Source organism: Natrix helvetica (assembly GCF_964273705.1).
Source record: "Natrix helvetica genome assembly, chromosome: 2".
NCBI lineage: Eukaryota > Metazoa > Chordata > Lepidosauria > Squamata > Natricidae > Natrix > Natrix helvetica.
The window spans coordinates 1979373-2002968 of record NC_138552.1 but is presented as its reverse complement, the minus strand read 5'-3'; the positions used below and the strand labels follow the sequence as shown (position 1 = coordinate 2002968).

Sequence of the window (23596 nt, the reverse complement as noted above, 5' to 3'; positions counted from 1 at the left end):
GTATTTGATATTTTCTGAATTTCTAACAATATCTTTTGCAAACTTAAAGTTCCTTTCTGCTGTTGACATTGTGCCATTATCTCAAGCTGACAAACACTGCTGCTCTGGTTTGGAAGGTTTTAGCATAAATTCCCAATAAGGTCTTATTTTCACTTTTCTCTGGTTAAAGATATACTTCAAAGGAACATCTGCATGCTTTTCTTCTTATCACTCTCTATAGACAAAACAGTGAGACCTTGAAGTGCCAAGCCAGAATAATCAGTGAGGAAAGTAAAAGTGTTTTGTTTCCAATACACAAACTTCCAGCCTCCAAGTAGCAGTGTCGTCTTTCCCTCAAATTTTCTTTGTTGTTTTTTGTATCTTTTTTTATTCCAAGTTTTAAAAAAAAGTCAAATTCTTGAATGAAATAGTGAAGAAAAAGGGAAAAACACATGCAGTAATGAAGAATGAGAATTTTAGTCCATAGATTGCAAAAAATAATAATGAAAAAAGAAGAAAACTTAATCCATTCATTTTAAAAGGCTTGCATAAATTCCATCCGTGAAAATAACATTTAAAAAGTAAGATAATCCACTGTCCAAAACCATTCAAAGCTTAATTCCGCTGCTTATTTCTTCTGTTCTCAAATTTAAATTAACTTTAAGTTTTTTATAGGCAGTCTCTTTTAAAACAGTAAAAATTCCTCACCAGCTGGAAACACTTTCTCTTTCCGTATCCTTCCGTTTTGGAGCTGCCCCGACCTCATCACCCTAGTGGCTGGATTTTTTGTCGCCGGTTTGAAGAACTTCTCTTGCATTGATCAGGGACTTTGCGATGTCCCTGAGATCAGCAAGACGTATTCTCCCTGTTCTCCATCTCTGCAGGACGATTTAGGTCTGATTGGACCACCCAGCGGCAAAAGTATCGGCTGCGGTCTCTCAGCATCGAGACCGCACGTCCATATCGTCGCGCTGTTGGCTCCTCCTAACCTCCCTGTCCAATCTTTTCTTGAAAACTTCCAGTGATGGAACACCCACAACTTCTGGAGGCAACTTCTGTTCCACTGGGTTAATTAACAGAATATCAGAGTTGGAAGGGATCTTGGAGGTCTTCTAGTCCAATCCAGTCTCTTCCTGAAAACATCCAGTGATGGAGCTGGGTTCTCCATATGAAAAGCCACACACGTGTCAAACAACATCTTCGAGGTTTTCTACTGCTGCCCATTCTTGAAGTCTACAATGGGTGTCACATCAAATAATCAAATTAATAAATCAAACCCATCTCTCTCTCTCTCTCTCTCTTCCCCCTCCCTCTCTTTTCTTGCTCCCCTTCCCTCCCTCTCTCTCTTTTGCATTTGTTGCTTAGGGCCAGCTTCAGGGTTGACACAGAGGGGGCTTCAACCATTGGCTTGGTCCTTCCCAGATTTCTCTAAAACCTACCTAAATTCTTATCATAACTCATCGTGCAGAGAAGAGCAACAAATTAAGGGACTGGAGACTAAAACATAGGAGGAAGGGTTGCAAGAATTTGGTATATCTAATTTAATGAAAAGAAGAACTGGGGTGACATGAGAGCATCTTCCAATATATGAGGGGCTGCCATGAAGAGGAGGGGGTCAAGCTATTCCCCAAAGCACCAGAAGGCCTGAGAGAGAACAATGGATGGAAACTGACCAAGGAGAGATTCAACCTGGAAATAAAGTGAGAACAATTAACCAGTAGAACAACTTGCCTCCAGAGGTTGTGGATGCTTCATCACTGGAGGTTTTCCAGAAGGGACTGAACATCCATTTGTAATAATATAAGGTCTCCTGCTTGAGCAGGGGGTTGGACTAGAAGACCTCCAAGGTCCCTTCCAGCCCTGTGATTCTATGTTCTGTGTCCATGTAGCATCTCAGCTGTGCCGATGGAAAGGGGTCTCTGCTAACCTCTCTGCTTCTCCCCGCAGGTACATGAAGTACCTCTACCCTTACGAATGCGACAAGCAGGGCCTGAGCTCCCCGGGCGAGCTGCAAGCCGCCATCGACAGCAACCGTCGGGAAGGGAGGCGTCAGATGTTGGGGGCCACCCTGTTCAGCTACTCGCCCACGGGCACGCCGGTCACCCTTGCTTCCCCCAAGGTCCCTCTGCCCTCCCTCACCATCGCCACCCACAACGGGAGCCAGATCGGACAAGCTCGTGCCGTCAAAAATGGTGAGGGGCTCAGACTGGTATAAGGGGGTGGGTGGGAGGGAAGGAAGGGGCCAAGGCAGAGCAAGGGTGAAAGGCTGAACCTCTGCAGCAAAATACACCCTTTTTGGGGGGGTACAGGTAGTTCTAAATGACCACAATTGAGCTTTTCCCCCTTTACATCTTCTCTTATACATAGTTCATCATATTTCCATTTTCAGTTATCTTATTTTCTTTCCATATTTTCCAGCTTACCGTATTTTTCGGAGTATAAGATGCACCTTTCCCCCCCTAAAAAGGGTGGAAAATTGGGTGCGTCTTATACACCAAATGTAGCCCCACCCGCCCACCGGCCCCCACCCTTTGGCCTCTGCCTCCCAGCAATTTACCTCCTTGCAGCAAAGGGGGAAAACGGGGCTTGCAGAGGATGCAATAGGCTATGGCAATCCCTGAAACAGCTGATGATCTGGAGGCCCCTGCTGAAATTGAAAGGGAAACTTTCTGTTTGCTGGAGGAGGCAAATTGCTGGGAGGCAGAGGCAGATTTTTTTTTCTTGTGCTAATCAGGCTGTTTGCTGCAAGGAGGTTAAGTCAATAACTATAAACGCCTACAAAATGTTCAAATTATTAGACTTATTTTTTAAAGACTGCTTTATTATTGTTCTAGACATCTTAACAAAATGAAGCTTTTTAAAACAAATGCTTGATCTGAGGAGGCCCAGTGCTTTTGTATCTTCTTTTAAATAACAGAGAATAACTTATATACTTCCAGAAAGCCACATCAATTTTAACAGCATCTGTACAAGTATAAATTGAAATGTAACACTACAAACAGTGTATATCGTCTGTACTGTTTGCTGTTTGTTGCAAAGAGGCAAATTGCTGGGAGGCAGAAGCAGATTTTTTCCCCTTGTTTCCTCCCCCAAAGCTAGGTGCGTCTTATACATCGGAGCATCTTATACTCTGAAAAATATGGTAGCTTTAATTTCTTCTTAATATATAAACAATATGATTATCCGCCTCTCCAAGTTAATCAAATTTAACATTTCATTTCCATCTCTTATTCTGTTTTGCTATCGATAACATATATCTTCACATTTAATTTTGTATAGTAAACATTTCATATCCACAATTAATAATATTGATCTATTTCCCTCACATCATATTAGCTATAGACCATTGAAACTATTTATCGTATTTCATTCCATTCTACTAGTAAACTCTGCAGGAAAATACTCCCTTTTTTGGGGGTACAGGGAGTTCCGAATGACCACAATTGAGCCCAAAGGTTCCGTGGCTCAATTAGACGGTTGCTAAGTGAGTTTTCCCCATTTTACGACCGTTCTTGCCGCTGTTGTTAAGCGAATCCCCGCAGCTGTTATGTTAGGAACCCAGCTGTTTAGTGAATCTGGCTTCCCCATTCCCTTTGCTTGTTGAAAGGTCCCAAAAGGGGACCCGTGACCCCTGGGATATGGCGACCGTCATAAATACGAGTCAGTTGCCAAGAGGCTGAATTTCGACCAGGGGGAGGCTGCAACGAAGCATGGGAAAAAAAGCTCATCAGCCACTGTGGTGTTGTAACTTTGAATGGCCGCTAAACGAAGGTTGTAAGTCTTGTATTAAATCTCTTGATTCGCCTGTCCCGACTTTCCCTCCCTTGAGCGACATTTGGCGTGAAAACCTTCTGGGCTAAATCACTTCTTTCTAAAGTAAATCTAAACTCAAAAAAGAAAAAAGAAAAAAAGGACCTCGAGGGGAAGAAAAAGCCACATCGAGTGGTTTTGATCGGTTTTAATTGCATTTCAGGCTGTTCCGTGATTAGAGGCTCAGCTGTGATTGCACCAAAGTAAATAAAGAAACTTGGAAAAGGAGACATTCGGCTTTTCCTTCCCTTGCAAACCCATTTTTTTTCTCGCAGAGAGTCAGAAGAATGCTGAAGCTATAGTCTGCTCCTTTCTAAATGCAGTCCCTGCTTCATGCTTGCTGGTTGGCAGTGGCTTATGGGAGGTGTGATTCAACACATGTGGGAAGGGCCCATGTATATTTTTAATCTTTTTTTTCTCAGCACAAGCAGAATAATTGATAGAAAGGAATATTTGTAGCTCAGGGTGAATTCCGGCGCTCTCTGAGTTTGGTGATTTTCCTGCAGACGTTTCATGACCCAACTAGGGAACATCATCAGGGCTGGAAGGGAGGACGGGGGTCGCTCTCTGTTCTCGGTTGATTACTAATTCAGTAAACAGCCTAATTGTGGAATCACCAAGACCACTCCCACCAACATTAGGGGACAAGCTACTAGATCATAAACAGAGAGATAGAGATGCGTAGATAGATGAATAGAGAGAGGATTGATTGATAAATAACACAATAACAGAATTTGAAGGGAGCTTGGAGGTCTTCTAGTCCAACTCTGCTAAAACAGGAAATCTCATACCAAATTATGATAGATAGATCGATGAAAGAGAGAGTAGATAGATAGGTAGGTAGATAGATAGATGACAGATAGATAACTACAGAAAGTTAGCTACATATAGATCAATAGATGATTGATAGATGAAAGATAATACTGTAGATAGTTATAGACAGACAGATAGATGTTAGAAAGGTAGATAGATAATCATAGATGACAGAATAGATGTATAAGATGGATGTAGAAGATGATACCATGATGATAGATTAGATAGATAGATAGATAGATAGATACAAAGATGATAGATATAGATACAAAGATAGATAGATAGATAGATAGATAGATAGATAGATAGAAGATAAATAGATGGATTGATGGATAGATAGATAGATAGATAGATAGATGGATGGATGATAATAGATTGATTATAGATAGATTCAAAGATGATAGATATAGATACAAAGATAGAAGATATAGATGGATGGCTAGATAGATGGATGGATGATAATAGATACTAGATAGGTGATAGATAGATTCAAAGATGATAGATATAGATACAAAGCTAGATACAAAGAAAGATAGAGAGAGATAGAAAGAGAGAGAGAGAAGATAGAGAAATACAAAGATAGAAGATAGATAGATATAGATAGAAAGAGAGAGATACAAAGATAGATATAGATAGAAAGAGAGATAAAAAGATAGATAGATATAGAAAGAGATACAAAGTTAGATAGATAGATAGATAGATAGATAGATAGATAGATAGATAGATAGATATAGATAGATAGATAGATAGATAGATAGATAGATACAAAGATAGATAGATAGATAGATAGACAGCTGATAGATAAATTGTGATAGATACAAAGATGATAGATATAGATACAAAGATAGAAGATATAGATGGATGGCTAGATAGATGGATGGATGATAATAGATACTAGATAGGTGATAGATAGATTCAAAGATGATAGATATAGATACAAATCTAGATACAAAGAAAAATAGATATAGATAGATAGAAAGAGAGAGAGAGAGAAGATAGAGAGATACAAAGATAGAAGATAGATAGATATAGATAGAAAGAGAGAGATACAAAGATAGATATAGATAGAAAGAGATACAAGTATAGATAGATAGATATAGATAGAAATAAAGAGAGATACAAAGATAGATAGATAGATAGACAGCTGATAGATAAATTGTGATAGATACAAAGATGATAGATATATATACAAAGATAGATAGTTACAAAGGGAAGGTAGATACAAATATAGATAGATAGACAGACAGACAGACAGATATCAAGGGCAGCCATGAGATCCTTAGAGAGTCTGTGCACCTCTGTTGTCCTCTCCTGACTCCTCTCCCTCCTCCTCCTCCTCCTCCTCCTCCTTGCAGAAGAGAGCCTCCTGTCATCTGGGGTGCCCAGCCGCATCGCCATCCCTGTCAGCCTAGCCGGGCATCACCTGGTGGCAGCACAAGCCGCTGCGTCCCAGGCGGCCGCCCTGGAGCAGTTGCGGGAGAAGCTGGAGACCAGCGAGCCCCCGGAGAAGAAGATGGCGCTGGTGGCCGAAGAGCAGCAGCGCCTGGTCCAGCAGGCCCTTCAGCAGAACCTCTTGGCCATGGCCTCCCAGTTCCCAGTCAACATCAAGGTCAACAGCCGCGGAGGTGGGCTCCTCCTCCATCACTTTCAGCGGGGGGGGAGGGGGAGGGGGGGAGGAGAACATCTCGGTTGAGTTGTTCTGCATTGGCCCAAGGGCAGCTGGGAAGTGTAGTTGGCAGCAGTGGTGAAATCTAAATTTTACTACCGGTTCTGTGGGCGTGGCTTGATAGGGTCATGTGACTGGGTGGGTGTGGCTATGTAGTCCTGTAACTGGGGGATCAAAAGACAGAAACTCACAATGTCCTGCTGGAGCAGGGTTGGACTAGATGACCTCCAGGTCCCTTCCAGCCCTGGATTATCCTCTGAAGGGCCCAGGGCCAGGTCTGTAGTCCTTCCTTCCTCTCCTTTTCCTTCCCAAACTCCCTCCCTCTCTTTCTTTTTCTTTCTTTCTTTCTCTTTCTTTTTCTTTCTTTCTTTCTCTTTTTCTTTCCTCCCTCCCTCTCTCTCTCTCTCTCTCTCTCTCTCTCTCTCTCTCTCTCTCTCTCTCTCTCTCTCTCTCTCTCTCTCTCTCTCTCTCTCTCTCTCTCTTCCTCAAAGAACAACTTATTGGGATATATCATATTGGCACACGCCTGGTGAAAAACAGCTCTGAAAGTTCCCACCCGTTTCTACCTACTGTATTTTTCACACTATAAAACGCAACCCCACCCCCCACCCCCTGTCAAAAATTGAGTGGAAGAGTCTGGGTGTCTTATAGAGCGAATATTTTGACCGCTCTGTGTGTGTGTGTGTGTGTGTGTGTGTGTGTGTGTAGCGGTGGCATTTGCTGCCGTTCGCCACGGCTGGGGAATTTTTTCCAAGGCACCCGAAGGCCGGAGAAGGAACAATGGATGGAAACTGATCAAGGGGAGATTCAACCTAGATATATGGAGGAATTTTCCGACAGGGAGAGCAATCAACCCGTGGAACAGACGTTGCCTTTGGAAGTTGTGGGAGCTCCATCCCTGGAAGCTTTCAAGAAAAGACTGAGCTGCCATCTGTTAGGAATGGTGTAGGGTCTCCTGCTTGGGGGGGGGGTTGGACTAAATGACCTCCAGGGTCCCTTCCAACTCTGTTATTCTGTTATCTGTTATCACAACAGCCAGAATGCACCTTTCCAGTAACACCTCCCTCCATCTGCTGGGCTAAATAGTCAGCTTCCAGTGCAGCTCAACAAGAAGGGTGAGGCTGCCTCCTCGCGTGTAATCTTGCTGATCTCCTCTGCTCCTGCCTTTTCTCTGCCCTATGTGTTCTTGGATCAGGCGCAGAAGGTAGTTCCTCCTCCTCCTCCTCCTTGACCGTCTGCAACTGCCTGCTTCACCTAGCTGGAGCTTCAGCCAAATCCCGTCCGGATCCCATCAATTAATTCCTGATGTCATTTGTTCCTCCCCCGAGCTGACATCTACAGAGGTATCTGTGGAATTGTCCGGGGAGCCAATACGCTCTATTTCACCATTTCTATTTCACCATTTCTTTTGATATTAAGTAACTTTTGTCCCATAGCAAGTTGGCCATGGCGAATTGTCCTAGAGCCTACACATCCTTCTTCCTGTCAACCCTGAAGTTGACCTGACTGAAGCCACCTTGGGTCTTCAGTGTTGCCACCCTGGAGCTGAGGGACAGGGAGGGAGGGATTAGAGATACAGGGGTTTGTGTAGTCAAAACAAAATACTTTCTCTTGAGAACCAAGGACATTCTCACACCTGGACCGTGGAAGGAGGATGGAGGTCTGCAGATGACCAGGCAGTGTCTTAATTGGGCCATGTGGGTGATTTTTGGGGGCTTGGGAAAAACGTTCTCTTTTAACTAGGTGAAAACTGGGGGGACCTTCAGAGACGGTTTTCGCCTTGGGTCTGGTGAGATTTGAACTGCCAAATTGCAGGCAGCCGGCAGCCAGCAGAAGTAGCCTGCAGTACTGCACTCTAACCACTGCACCATAATAGCTCAAGGAAGAAAGGATGGATGGATGGATGGATGGAAGGAAGGAAGGAGGAAAAGGAAGGAAGGAATAGCAATAGCACAGACTTATATACCACTTCACAATGTTTTATAGCCCTCTCTGAGCGGTTTACAGAATCAGCCTCTTGCCCTCAACCATTTGGGTCCTCGTTTTACCCACCTCAGAGGGAGGGAATGTCAGGGGAAAGAACGCCTGATATCTGAGATCAATGGACCGTGGCTGATTCCCTTCCGCATATCTTTTGAGATATTGAGAAAAATAAAAGTCTTTAAAAGTATTCTAATTAATAAACAAACTTTAATAATAAAATAATAAAAGTAAATGAAACAGAAAATAACTAATGGTTACATTTTGATAATGAAAGCTACGTCTGCCAAGTTAGCAGGCGAACAAAGAAGAAAAGAATTTTGGAATGTGTAACGCGTGCGCAATAAATCACTTTCAGATAACATTTTGTTTTATGACCTGCGCAATAAAGCTTTCTTAGTTTAACTCTTGAATGTCAGTTTAGGCAGTTCAGGCCTAGCAAACTTTTTAACATCGTGACAGGGAAGGCTGAGTCAACCTTGTACCTGGTGGGATTTGAACTGCCAAATTGCAGGCAGCCGGCAGTCAGCAGAACTAGCCTGCAGTACTGTACTCTAACCACTGCACCACCATGGGTGAAGGAAGGATGGAAGGAAAGAAGGAAGGAAAGAGAACTGTATTAAAGGGTCGCGGCATTGGGAAGGTTGAGAGCCACTGATCTATAGAGACTCCAGGAATCTTTCTCTACAAGGTTCTCCCTCCTCAAACAGGCATGCTGAGAGAAAATAATTTATAAATGAGATGCTTCTTAGTCTATCTAAATAAAGATTGACTTAAGAGATCCTCATTTTTCCCACCTCGGAAGGATGGAAGGCTGACTCAACCTTGAACCTGGTGGGATTCGAACTGCCAAATTGCAGTCAGCAGAAGTCGCCTGCAGTCCTGCACTCTAACCACTGCGCCAACACGGCTTTTTAAAAAAATATATATTTGTATTGTTTTGACATTTAAAACAGTGCAGCATCGTGAAGTCAAAGTGACCATACAATCACATTATATACAAATAATCTCATCCAGTAATTGTTAGCCCACTTAATACATTATCTGTCCTTCTATCCAATCACATTATTTACAGTTTGTTCCAGTCTTGTCACCTTGTCTTATACCAATAGTAAAATCTGTTCCAGACTTCAAAATATTCCGATTCCCCTTTATTTTTAAGTTCAAGAGTGAGCCTGTCTGCTTCCGCACAGGCTAAAATTTTTCTAAATATGTCTAACTTTGATGGTGTATTTTCTTTTTTCCAATACTGCACATAAGTTTTACGTGCTGCAGTTAGTGCATGTATAATTAGATAAAGCACATATTTCTTAAACCCCTCCGGTATTATGCCTAGGAGAAAAATTTCTGGTTTGAACAAAATTTGGTTTCCCACCATTTGTTCTAACCATGATTGAATCATTTTCCAATATTTTGTTGCCTCATTGCACGTCCACCACATATGGTAGAAAGTGCCTGGAGTTTTTTTACACTTCCAACAATTTGGGGCCAGATTTTTAAACATTTTGGAGAGCCGTGCTGGGGGGAGATGCCATCTGTAGAACATCTTGTAAAGGTTTTCTTTATACGCCGTAGCCAATGTTAATTTCTGATTAAGTATCCAAAGTTTTTCCCATTTAGCCAATTCCACGTTATAACCGAAATTATTCGCCCAGGTGACTATAGTTTCTTTGGCATGTTCTTCCTGCGCCACCTCTTAGTGACATTCCTAATAAAGCTATCCTTTGAGGATATTTGCCTGCCTCGGAGTTCTGCTGGCTATGGGTATATTACTTGGGACCCCGACCCCTCCTCCGTTGCTCTGCCTTCCTCACCCCCCTTCCCTGCCTTCTTCCAGATGACAGACAGGAGACGGCATTGAACCTGTCCACCAACGGCATTAGCAGCATCAACATGTCGATAGAAATAAACGGTGTTGTCTACACAGGTAAAGAGCCCCCTTCCTCCCCCCCCACTTTGTGTGAACGCAGGCTGCAAATCCAGATGTCGCAAAGCCCCAGCTTCCCCTCCCTCCTGGGGGTTTTCTGATCATCGGTGCAGGATACTGGGAAAGGTAGCAGCACCTGAGGAATTGCTGGCTTTGGAAGAGGCGGTGGCTAAATGAGAGATTTGGGGGCGTGGGGATGATGGCTTGTGGGGCAAGCAGGATCCAGGATCAACCCATTTTCTCTGGCATAGCGCAAAGCAGGAGTTCCCACCCTCTGGAACTTTAAGATGTGAGGCTGGCTGGGAATTCTGGGAGGTGAAGTCCAGATGCCTTGAAGATTCAAGGGGGGGGGGGGTTTCCAGAGAGCAGAGCCTTGATTTGGGCAGGCATGAGCAGCAGTGGCTGTGTGTGCTGATCATCTCCAACTTAGCATCTCTCTCCCTCTGACAGGTGTGCTGTTTGCCAGGCGATCGGGCCTCTTGGGTACTGCGGGAGGCACCCACAGCCACGCCACCACAGGGATGCCACCGAGCCCGCTGTTCTCCGCCACATCTCGGGGACGTGCTCCGGCCAGCACCTCGCCCTGAGAGGAGAAGCCCTGCAGGCTGTCCTCCACCCCTCGGACAACGGCCATCCACTCTGCCATCCAGCGTGGGGACCCCGTAGGGGCACCAGTGTTCTTGGCTCAGGGTGGCATGGGGTGAGGCCCCCAGCCCTGGAGGGGCTTGGGAAGGGACTTCGGGGCAGGGCGAAGGACGGGATGAAGAGACACTGAGGCACCGAGGAGGGCTTGGGCTTGAGAAGGAGGTGGTAGAGGGAGCTGATTAACCAGTGGAACTGCTGGCCACCAGAGGTTGTGGGTGTTCAATTACTGGAGGTTTCCAAGAAAAGGTTGAGCAAGTTTGTTATTTTGGAGCCACAGCTACGGCTTCTTCACCTGCCCCTGATGTCCTTGGTGGTGGTTGGATGCTGGCCATCAGTTGGGTTCTCCCAAGGACTTGATGGTGGTTAGGAATCTCCAACTGGAACATGGTTGCATCTTCACCCTCTCCACCATTCCCTGACCAGGCCTAGGTCCATGCTCTTAACATGCTTCCCCCGTTTCCCAGCCTTCACCACTACAGGGTCCTACCCCAATTCTGAGTCTGTACAGTCACCAATTCTTTGCACACTCACCCCTAGGGTCTATATGGCTTGGCCCAACAGTGGCTGGGAGTGGTTGCCAGTCCCAACCGAATCAAAGACCTTGGAGAAGGTGCTGCTGGGTGAGTGTAATGGTGGGGTGATTAAATCTCATGGCGCATTGGTTCTAGTGACAGCAGCTGCATGGTATTCCTATCCAAAGCATCTTAGAACCAACAAGGATGGGAAAATGGTTAGAGGATCAGCAGGACATATGAATGTCAGGCTTATGGGATGGACCAAGGCAAGGAGGGAGATCCAATCTAGAAGGAAGGAACAATTTCCTGACAGTGAGAACATCAATGGAATGACTTGCTCCTCAAGAGTTGTGGCTGCTCCATCACTGGAGGTCTAGAAAACCTTCCAGAAAGCCCAAAACAAAGCCAACAGATCGGACCACCATTTGAGCAGAATGGTAAGAAAGGTCTCCTGCCTTGAGCAGGAAGCTGGTCTAGAAGACCACCAGGGTCCTTTCCAGCCTACGACTCTGGGGAGGCGGAAGGTTTGAGGTGAAGGTTGGAACATCCGCTTGCCTGAAACAACGCAGGGTTTCCTGCTTCAGCAGAGGGTTGGACTAGAAGACCTCCAAGGTCCCTCCCAACTCTGCCATTCTGTTCTTCTCTTAAGGTAGGGAGACGAGTGGAACAGGCCAGTCAAGAGAGGATCGGGGTGTGGAGAGCAGGTTTGAGGGTTAGATGGCACTTGCGCCCATCGAAACCGCCTTCGCCTGTCTCAGAGCCGCAGTGAGGACTCCCGGTGGCTCCATAACTTCCATTCTCACCCTTGCTCCAACCCGACCCTCTCTTCCTCCCCATGGTCCCCCCTTCCCACGCTGCCTCCTCCCTACGGACACAACCAAATCGCCCATTTCTGGGGTTGCACTTTCAAGACGTTGCTTTTGAGGGAACGGGTGGGTGGGTGGGAGACAACCCCTTGGGGTGTTGAGGCGTTCCTTGGGTTGGGGGTGGGAAGAGGATTGTGTCTCCGTGGGAATCACTGGGTTTTGGGGGTGGGGGTGGGGTGGGGACGGGAACGGGTGTTTCTTTTGATATAGTGCAGAATCTCAAAGTACCAAAGAAGCGAAGTGATTTCATCTACCTCATGTTCTTTCAGATGTGCCAAGGGGGAGGGGGGAAAGGAGAGGTGGGGGCTCCTGGGAGTCCAACTCACAGCTGTCTACGCTGCCATGCACTACGTGCGCAGAACAGCTGCGACAGCTGCAGCTGATCCAGGCCGTGGCAGCAGTTGGGTTGGGAGCATCCCTCTCTTCCTATTGGTACTGTCCTCCCCCCAATCGGAAACAATCGTGCGCTTGACCAAAGACGAGGGTCCTTCGCCGGGCCTCCTTGCACAACCGCCTGCCGGGTTCAAATATTGGCGGTCTGACCTCTGGCGCGGCCGGCCAAGGGACGACGACGATGACGCGGCTACGTCAAAGGGACCCTCTGGCAGAGCCATCCCTGGAGACTGGACATTACGACGGAGACTGCAGTGGACGCTTTGTGGACTTCTGGGTCTGAAGCTCTTGTACCAAAGATGGGAGTCACTGGGCACTTGGCTTTCCTGGGGAAGGAAAGGAGGGAGGAGGAGGAAGGGAGGGGTGGGTGGGTGGGGGGTCTTTTCTCCGTCCTTCGGGGTCTTTCCAACTTTCTCCTTTTCGGTGTTTGGCTGGCCAGTTAATTCTTCCCACCCTGGTGTGTTTCCTGCGTCTTCCTCTCTCTCTCTCTCTCTCTCTCTCTCTCTCTCTCTCATGCCCTTCCTTCCTCACGCTCTCTCTCCCTCCTGTCCCTCCCTCCCCCTCCATCTTCCATCCTCTCTCTCTCTTTCCTTGCCTCTCCCTTCCTCTATATCCCACCCTCCCTCTTCCTCTCTCCCCCTCTTTTTCTGCCTTTTCTTCCCTCCCTCTCCCTCTCTGCTCCCTCTCCCTCCCTTCCTCTATTTCCCTCCCCCTTCATCTCCTCCTCTCTCCCTCCTTCTCTCCCACCCTTACTCTTCCTCTCTCTTGCTCTTTCTACTGCTCTCTCTCCCCCTCCCTCTCCTCCTCCCCCTCCTTCTCCCCCTTTCTCCATCCCTCTTCCTCTCTCCCTTTCTCTTCCTCTTCTTCCCTCTCTCTCCCTGTCCCTCACACTCCCTCTCCTCTCCTTCCCTCTTCCTCTATTTCCCTCTCCATTTGTCTCCTTCTCTCTCCCCCTCCCTCCCTCTCCCACTTCCTCTTCCTCTCTCTTCTACTGCTCTCTACTCTCTCTCTCTCTTTCTCATCTCCTCCCCCCTCTCCCCCTCCCTCTCCTTTCTCTTTCCCTCTTCCCATCTCTTCCCCTCTCTCTCCCCCTCCCCCTCCTTCTCCCCCTTTCTCCATCCCTCTTCCTCTCTCCCTTTCTCTCCCTCTTCTTCCCTCCCTCTCCCTGTCCCTCACGCTCCCTCTCCTCTCCTTCCCTCTTCCTCTCTTCCTCTATTTCCCTCTCCATTTATCTCCTTCTCTCTCCCCCTCCCTCCCTCTCCCACTTCCTCTCTCTCCTACTGCTCTCTACCCTCTCTCCCTCTTTCTCATCTCCTCCCCCTCTCTCCCACTCCCTCTCCTTCTTTCTTTCCCTCTTCCCATCTCTTCCCCCCTCTCTCCCTGTCTTAGCCTCCCTCCCCTTATCTCCCTCTCTCTCTCCCCTGCCTGCTCCAATCCTTTTGTTGTTCTCCCCTGCTTGTTGGCTTCTCTCCACGTTTCTCCCCAACTTTCTCGTAGGTTACGGAGTCAATCCAGACACTGAGGGGGAAGCTGGATTGGGGCACTCAGGGGAATGAATGCGAGGATCGATGAGGATGAAAATAAAAATGAAAGTAATTTTAAAAGAGGAAGCCGTTGCCGGAGACTTTCATTTCGCCCCCCCCCCCCCCCGTTGGTCTGAACCAAGCACCTTTGGATGACGTAAACATTGCTGCTCGCCTTGAGACGGAGATGGCCTAAAGGATAACATGGCTAGTCCTCGACTTACGACCACATTTGGAAGCAAAATTTCCATTGCGGTGGTTAAGTGAGTTGCACCCCATTTAACAGCCTTTTTTTGGACGCAGTTCTTAAGAAAGTCATGTGGTCATTAAATGAATCTGGCTTCCCTCATTGACTTTTTTTGTTGGAATCTGGCTGGGAAGCTCAAAAAATGGGGGTCACACAAATACATGAAATGGTAGAGGGTCTCCTGCCTGAGCTAAGGGCTGGACTGGAAGACCTCCAAGGCAGCAATGGCATCCTATGATCTTCACTACCGGTTCGGTAGTGTCTGGGCATGCGCAGAAGGTCCGTGACGATGTCTGGGAGAGTAGGTGGTGTAAACCTGCAGCATACCCCCTTCTGCTTCCTATTCTATTCTATTCTATTCTATTCTATTCTATTCTATTCTATTCTATTCTATTCTATTCTATTCTATTCTATTCTATTCTATTCTATTCCATTCCATTCCATTCTATTCTTTTCAACTCCACTCCACTCTATTCTATTCCATATTTCATTTCTTTTCTATTTTTTCTATTCTATTCTATTCTATTCTATTCTATTCTATTCTATTCTATTCTATTCTATTCTATTTCTATTCTATTCCATTCTATTCTTTTCGACTCCACTCCACTCTATTCTATTCCATTCCATTCCACTCCATTCTTAACAACCATGTTACTAACTTAACAAGCGTAGTGGTTCAATGACAACTGTGGCAAGAAAATTGGAAAATGGGCTAAGACTCCTTTTAATGAACGTCTCACTTAGCAGCAGAAATTTTGGGCTCAATTGTGGTCATAAGCCGAGGACTACCTGTATTAGAAAAGGTGCTTCCTTTCTGAACTTCAGCTCTCACCTGCGCAGAGACAACCCACGGTGGCAGCCTCATCGCATCTCACAATTTCAGAATTTGTGCAGTTGTTTTACATGAATGGATTCCAAAAACCATCCATCGCTCCTTAGAAAAAATGGATGCTTACCTTAGCAAAACAATGCACCAGGTGTCAGGGGTTCCAAGCAGCACCCAAAAGTAAGTCAGAATCCAAGGCAAAGGATTCCTCAAAGTTCCAATTGATGAAGAGAGCCCTGTTGGCACATCTGGGAAAACCCGAATCTGAAAGCTTCCCGTTTCCCCCCACCCAGTTGAAGTTTCAAGATCTTTCCCCCACATCCACAAGTCCATCCCATGGTCCAATCTCCCACTGCTATGCTGGCAGTTCCACCCATCCAGTTCCAGTCAGGTGCAGAGGTGCAGAGACCAAGGATGACCTTGGCTTTCTAGAAAGGAATTTTGTTTTGGCTACATAGCATCTAACTCCATACAACCCCTCCCTCCTATTTTCCCACCATAGAAAATGCCTGGTAGTAGAAGAATAGAAAGTGTGGCAGGCCAAGGATCCAAAAGGAAAGATGGGTGACAACAGGGCAAATTAAAATATGAAAACATCAAAACAGCTTTTGATAAAATAAACACACTCACCCTAAGTACATCATGCACGACTCTTACTAGCTGGTTATGAACCATCTGGCACACCCACACTGGCCTTCCTACAAACTCCCAGAATCTGTCGATTGTGTGAAAACTGCCAACAGATTGGCAGATACAAGCTTGGAAAAGCCATAGAGCAGTGATGGTTAACCTTTTTGGCACTGAGTGCCAAAACTGTAGTGCGCGCATGCCAGAGCACCAGAACTAGGAAGAGAGCAGCTGGCCAGTGCGCATATGTGCAGCAGCCAGCTCTTCTGGGTTTTGTCGCATGCACAAACACCGGCCCGCTACTGTCCTCTGGGTCCCAGCGTACGCATATATGTCTGCCAGCTGGTCAACAGCTGGCCAGCTCACATGTGTGCGACGCAACGCAGAAGAACAGCAGGTGACAGCACAAGTGTCCACAGAGACGGCTCTGTCTGCCACCTGTGGCATGCGTGCCATAGGTTCACCATCACAGCCATAGAGGAAAGCATAAAAGTTCAAAGCAGCAATAAGAGGCATAAGGATGAGCCCACAGTGCGCGGCAGCTCATTTCAGATGTGGTCTTATAAAACCTTAGGGAGGCCACACCTGAAATGCTGCATCCGGTTTTGAGCACCACATTACAGAAAAAGTCGCGGAGACTAGAAAAGGTGCAGGGAAGAGCAACTAACATGAACGGGGGCCAAAACACATGAAGAACGGTTGCAGGAGTTGGAAACCTCCAATTTAATGAAAAGAAGGATTGAGGAGGGGGGAACATGATAGCAGTCTTCCAATATCTGAGGGGCTGCAACAAGGAGGAGGGGGTCAACCCAGTGGTGGGTTCCTAATCGATTTACTACTGGTTCGCTTATGCTCATACACGCGCGTGATGCTTTTACACATGCGCAGAAGCCTCCCGGCGGGTGGGCAGAGCCTCCCACTGCCGTCACTACTGGTCTGCCTGAACTGGGGGCAACCCCACCTGTGGGTCAAGCTATTCTCCAAAGCCCCTGAAGGCAAGAAAAAGAAGCAATGGGTGGAAACTAACCAAGGAAGGAAGCAACCTGGAATTAAGGAGAAACTTCCAAAGAGTGAGGACAATTAACCAGTGGAACAGCTTGCCTCCAGAAGTTGTGGGTGACTCCACCACTGGAGGGTTTTAAGAAGAGACTGGACAGCTATTTGCCTGAAATGGTAGAGGGCCATGATGGCGAACCTATGTCATGCGTGCCACAGGTGGTACATGGAGCCATTTGTCAGGGCACGCAAGGCATTGCCCTGTCATTCTGGGCAGTGCGCATGTGCACGCTGGCCAGCTGACTTCGGCCTTCTTTTGAGGCCATTTTTCGCCCTCTGGAGGCTTCCTTGAAGCCTCTGGAGCGCGAGAAACAGGCCCTACAGGCAAAGCGGAAGTTCAGGAACGGACTTCCAGTTTGCTTGTAGGACCGTTCTTCGCCCTCAGGAGCCTTCAGAAGGCTTCCCTTCTCCGGAGGGCGAAAAATGGCCCTAAGTCCATTCCTGAATTTCTGGTTTGCCTGTAGGGCCAGTTTCTCACACTCCAGAGGCTTCAAGAGTCAAAAATCAGCCCTAGGGATAAACTGGAAGTCACCATTCCTGAACTTCTGGGTTTCCCAAAGGTTTTTTCGCCCTCCGAAGGCTTCAAGGTGAGGGACGGGGGAGGCTGTTTTCGCCCTCCCCAGGCTCATAGAAAGCCTCTGGAGCCTGGAGAGGGCGAATAGAACCGTGGCAAAAGCATGTGTGTTTGTGTGTGTGTGTGTGTTTGTGTGTTGTGCACATAGCATTATGGGTGTGGCACGCCGGCACACGACCTCCTCTGTCCTCCCCACGCTTCTGGCATGGGAGCCAAAAAAGGTTCTCCATCACTTGAATAGGGTCTCCTGCTTGAGCAGGGGGTTGCACTAGAAGACCTCCAAGGTCCCTTCCAGCTCTATTCTGATTGATTGATTGATTGTAGCTGCCAGAAAAGCCAACACAGTTCTAGGCTGCATCAACAGAGGGATAGAATCAAAATCACGTGAAGGGTTAATGCTACTTTATAAGGCCTTGGTAATACTGCATTCAGTTTTGGTCACCACGATGTAAAAAAGATGTGAAAAATACTCTAGAAAGAGTGCAGAGAAGAGCAACAAAGAGGATTAGGGGACTGGAGGATAAAACACATGAAGAACGGTTGCAGGAACTGGGTATGTTTAGCTTAAGAGAAAGAAGGACTAGGGGAGACATGATAGCAGTCTTCCGATATCCCAGGGGCTTCCACAAAGAAGAGGGAGTCCAAAGCAACTGAGTGTAGAACAAGAACGCCCCAACAAAGTCTTTAAGAAGACGTTGGATAGCCATTTGTCTGAAATGGTATAGGGTTTTCCGTTTAGGCAGGGGGTTGGACTAGAAGACCTCCAAGGTCCCTTCCAACTCTGTCATTCTTTCTATTAATCAATCAGTAGAATGGCTGGCTTCCAGAAGTTACAGGTTCTCCATCAATGGAGGTTTTCAAGAATTGATTGGATAACCATTTGACGGGGATGATATAAGGTCCCTTGCCTTGAGCAGAGGGTTGGACTAGATGACCTCTGAGGTCCCTTCCTGCCCTATGATTCTACACGAGAAGCCCAAATCCTCCGAATCTCCTCTTCCTGTTCCCTAGTTTTCCTCTGCCTTCATTGGCCAGCAGATCCCTCGCCCATTTCCAGCTGGATCTGATTCCTCGTTGGCTTACAAATGGATTCGATGAAGATTTTCTTTCTGTGTCAGCCTCTTCCCTCTCCCACCCAGCAAGTCAATATTACAATTTACTAGTCAGAGCAGCTCCTATTGACCCAGGTTGGACTTGTGTCAATAAATCAGGATTCTGGCAGCCTCTATAAGCCAATTGCAAGGAAGGATTAAGCTGATGAACTGCAGGACCTTCGCGATGTCCTTAGGCTTTCCCTGGTGGGGTGGGATGCCCGCTTCCCTCCTGGGTGGGGTGGGGGGCATTATTTCCATCTTCTGATAACATCAGAGATCGTGCATTTTTGGACAACTTGACCTTGCTCCCGTTGTTAAGCAAATCACTGCAGTTGTTAAGTTAGTCATATGGTTGTTACACTGAATAGACTAACAGAGTTGTAAGGGGCCTTCTAGTCCAAGCCCCTGCTTAGGCAGGAAACCCTATACCGTTCCAGACAAATGGCTATCCAACATCTTCTTAAAGACTTCCAGTGTTGGGGCATTCACAACTTCTGGAGGAAAGTTGTTCCACTGATTAATTGTTCTCACTGTCAGGAAGTTTCTCCTCAGTTCTAAGTTGCTTCTCTCCTTGGTTAGTTTCCATCTGTTGCATCTTGTCCTGCCTTTAAATGCTTTGGAGAATAGCTTGACCCTCTCTTCTTTGGGGTAGCCCCTCAAATATTGGGTGACTGCTACCATGTCTCCCTTAGTCCTTCTTTTCATTAATCTAAACAGACCCAGTTCCTGCAACTGTTCTTCTTGTGTTTTAGTGAAGAGCAGATGAGTTGGAAGGGACCTTGGAGGTCTTCTAGTCCAACCCTCTGCCCAAGCAGGAGTCCCTATACCATTTCAGACAAATGGATGTCCAATCTCTTCTTAAAAACCTCCAGTGATGAAGCACCCACTTCTGGTGGCAAGCTATCCCATTGTTCAATTGTTCTCTAAGCATTTCTCCTTAATTTCAGGTTGCTTCTCCCCTTGATGAGTTTCCATCCATTGTTTCCTGCCTTGCTTAGGCGAAATAAATTAACCGCCGCCTCTTTGAGGCAGCTCCCCCAAATATGGAATACTGCTATCATGTCCCCCCCAGTCCTTCTCTTCTCTAGACTGGCCAACCCCAATTCCTGCAACCGCTCTTCCTACGTTTTAGTCTCCAGCTCTTTATTTATCTTAGTTGCTCTTCTCTGCATGGGCCCACAGCAGAAAAGGCTCTTCTCCTTGACCCCACCTGCCTGAATTCCTTAGCAGATGTGCTCCTTGCAGACCTCTTCTGCTGGCGCAAGTGGGGTGGGCTAGTCCCATTGGGGTGAGACAGCCTTAACCAACACCTTGAGTTGGACGCAGATCAGCGGTTAATACAACTCGCATAGTAGAGGTGTCACACACACCATCCTATGCATGGCTGAAACTGCTCACGTGGCCCCACATTCTGCCCCGGTGACAGCTTCCAAACACTCTCCAAGAGGAGCTCCAGGTAGAATGCATTGCAGTAGTCCGAGCAGGAGATTTACCAGGGCGTGAGTGACTGAGTCCCCTGTCAGGGTTCCAAATAGCACCCTGGAAGAAGGTTTTCCTGCTCTCCAAAGCACTTCAGGGAGGATTTCCATTTTCTCTTGGGAGGTTGGCCCTGTTAACCTGGGGAGTGGATAAAGGAATGTCCTGGATTGGGCGAGTCTACTGTGCCAGGATGACTATATAATTTCTACCCCTTCCCTTTCAGCACTGATGATGTTACCTAGTTGGGTCATGAAATGTCTGCAAGAAAAGAACCTCAGAGCGCATTAAGGAGGCATAAGTCTGGCTCCTCCTCTTCCTTGCCCCCAACTCCTCCCAACAAACCCATTCCCTTCTAGAACTGATAATGTTACTTAGTTGGGTAATAAAACATTCTCCTTCTCCTCTCCTCTCCACAAATCCCACTCCCTTCTAGCAGTGATTATGTTCCTTAGTTGGGTCATGAAATATCTGCAAAAAAAGCAACCAAGCAAGCTCAGAGAACACCAAAGAAGCGTTGATGTCGTCTTCTTCTTCTTCTTCTTCTTCTTCTTCTTCTTCTTCTTCTTCTTCTTCTTCTTCTTCTTCTTCTTCTTCTTCTTCTTCTTCTTCTTCTTCTTCTTCTTCTTCTTCTTCTTCTTCTTCTTCTTCTTCTTCTTCCTTCTTTTTCTCTTCCTCTTCCTCCTCCTCCTCCTTCTTCTTCCTTCTTTTTCTTTTTCTCTTCCTCTTCCTTCTCTTTCTCCTTCTCCTTCATCTCCTCCTCCTCTCCACAAATCCCACTCCCTTCTAGCACTGAGGATGTTACCTAGTTTGGGACATGAAACATCTGCAAGAAAACAGCCGAGCTCAGAGAGCAACCAGGACCTCACAGTTCACCCCTGAGCTACAACTCTTCTCTTCTGTTGCTACTTCTCAGTTGGTTGCTTGTTTAGTTGGCTGGTTGGACGGATGCATTTGAGACCTTCAAGGCACAAGATGCTGGCATGCACACATCAACCCGTGCAGCCTCTGGCACGGAGGCCCATGAATTAATCCTTCCTAGGAGCATGGGAGCATGCCATAAGCCTATTCCCTACTACACCCCAGGGCTTAAATCCTACTTTTCGAAGGAGGCCAGCTCTGGAAGAACTCTTCCAATTGACCCCTTACGCACTGTGATTTTGCCGGAATGAGAAAAAAGGAAGGAAAAAAGATGACTTAATTAAAGGTTGAACAGTTGTTTTAATTAGGACTAACGGAGATTTGTAGTCTGGGCGATAAACGGGAGAGGCTGTTTTCGTGCCACCATTTGTAGCTAATGGGCTTATTATTGGGATGTGGGAAAAGGCTCATTAACGTAAGGAATAAACACAAACGAATTAACAGCTGGCGTTTTGCGCTCTCTCAGCCTGTCAGGTGCTGATAGATATACCTGGGAGGTGGACTATTTGAGGGGGGGGGGTTCACACACACACACACACCACAATCCTTTTTTGCTGCATTGCTAATTTTACACCTCAACAACCATGTTTTTAGAGGAGATGGAGGGCCTGGAGATTGCAAAGTTTGCTAGGTCTTTAGAAGGCAACAGAGCTGGACCTTTACTTGGGGGAGATGGGAAACCACCCTTGCTGCCCTCCCCCAAACACAGGGAGTCCTCAACTTATAACAGTTTGCTTAGTGACTGTCCAAGGTTACAACTGTGTTGAAAAAAGGGAATTATGATTGTTTTTCACATGACCCTAGCATCCTCTCCACAGTCTCATGATCAAAATTTGGATGCTTGGCACCTGACTTACATTTATGATGGTTGCAGTGTCAGGTGGTCAGGTTTTGCGAGCTTCTGACGAGCAAAACCAGATTCGTTTAATGACCCTGTTACAACGGCAGTGATGTCCTTAACAACTGTAGCCGGAAAGGTCATAAAATGGAGCAAAACTCACTTAACAATCCTTTCGCTTAGCAACATAAATTTTGGGGCTCTACTGTGGGTCGTAAGTCGAGGACTACCTGCATTGCCAGGTTAAGTTTTTTGCAAGTTGCCTGGAGTCACCTGATGGCACAATGGACAGCATATAAATTGCATGGATGGATGGATGGATGGATAAACAAACAAATGAAGTAAATGAATAGATCAATGGGATCTTTGAGGAGGAATTAGAGAGGAGGATGGGAGAAAAGAAGAACCACCAAGCAAGGGAGATCGGACTGAGCAGTTGTGTGGGAGAATTTTTGTTCAAGTCAAGCTGGCAGGAATAGCCAACACTCCAGAAGACAGGCTTAAGATACAGAAGGATCTTGACAAACTTGAACATTGGGCACTATCTAATAAAATGAAATCCAATGGTGAAGAGAGTAAGGTTCTACATTTATGCAAGAAAAATGAAATGCACAGGTACAGTATAGGTGGTACCTTGCTCAACAGTAGTAACTGTGAAAGGGATCTTGGAGTCCTAGTGGACAACCATTTAAACATGAGCAAGCCGTGTGCAGCAGCTGCCAAAAACACAGTTCTAGGCTGCATAAACAGAGGGATAGAATCAAGATCACATGAAGTGTTAATACCACTTTATATTGCCTTGATAAGGCAACACTTGGGATACTGCATTCAGTTTTGGTCGCCACGATGTAGAAAAGATGTGGAGACTCTGGAAAGAGTGCAGAGAAGAGCAACAAAGAGGATGAGGGGAACGGAGGCTAAAACATATGAAGAACGGTTGCAGGAACTGGGTAGGTCTAGTTTAAGGAAAAGAAGGGCTAAGGGAGACATGATAGCAGTGTTCCAATATCTCAGGGGTTGCCACAAAGAAGAGGGAGTCAAGCTATTCTCCAAGGCACCTGAGGGTAGAACAAGGAACAATGGGTGGAAACTAACCAAGGAGAGAAGCAACTTAGAACTAAGGAGACATTTCCTGACAGGTAGATCAATTAATCAGTGGAACAACTTGTCTCCAGAAGTTGTGAATTCTCCAACACTGGAAGTTTTTAAGATGTTGAATAACCATTTGTCTGAAATAGTATAAGGTTTCCTGCCTAAACAGGTGGTTGGACTAGAAGACCTCCAAGGTCCCTTCCAACTGTTATTCTGTTCTGTTCTACTCCACTCCACTCCACTCCACTCTATACAGAGGAGGTATAAAGACAATCAAGATGGATACTGCAGCCCTCTCTACATAAAAATGGTGGGATTTCATCTCTGTGGTTGCAGTCCCCATCTTGTCCTTCATGGGCCATTAAATTGAGGAGGCCCCATCCAAATGTTCCTTTTAGAAAAAATAGCCTGCCGGTTTAACATTTCCCTGAGCGGTTTTCGAGTTGCTATTGTTTTGTGAACTGAATGGAAAGTGCTAATGTGATAACGTATTCTAAACCACGGATGCATTTTTTATTCATTTTTCAAACGATCCTTTTAATTAAGAGGCATTGAATTATTGGTGTGGAAGACACACGGGCTCCCTAACTCTGCCAGACAATATTTGTTCTGATGTAATAACTGTTTTGCTGTCTTCAGCACTTGATGGGAGCTTCCCGTGGGCTCTCATCAATCCTGCTGAGGAATGATCTGTCTACTACAAGGAGGAAGCTCTTCTCAACAACACC

General features: G+C 46.4%; 1 protein-coding gene across 1 annotated transcript in view; it reads left to right on the top strand.

Moving 5' to 3' along the window:
• Positions 1-12270, top strand: part of ARID3C (AT-rich interaction domain 3C) — a gene marked incomplete at its 5' end in the record, with an annotated part of 86927 nt that extends 74657 nt beyond the window's left edge. Inside the window, 4 exons of the mRNA XM_081940454.1 lie at positions 1927-2171; positions 5958-6227; positions 10086-10175; positions 10626-12270. Of these exons, the coding sequence (XP_081796580.1) occupies positions 1927-2171; positions 5958-6227; positions 10086-10175; positions 10626-10762 (742 nt within the window). The 3' untranslated portion in view covers positions 10763-12270. The remainder of the gene's footprint in view (positions 1-1926; positions 2172-5957; positions 6228-10085; positions 10176-10625) is intronic.
• Between the last annotated feature and the right edge of the window lie 11326 nt (positions 12271-23596).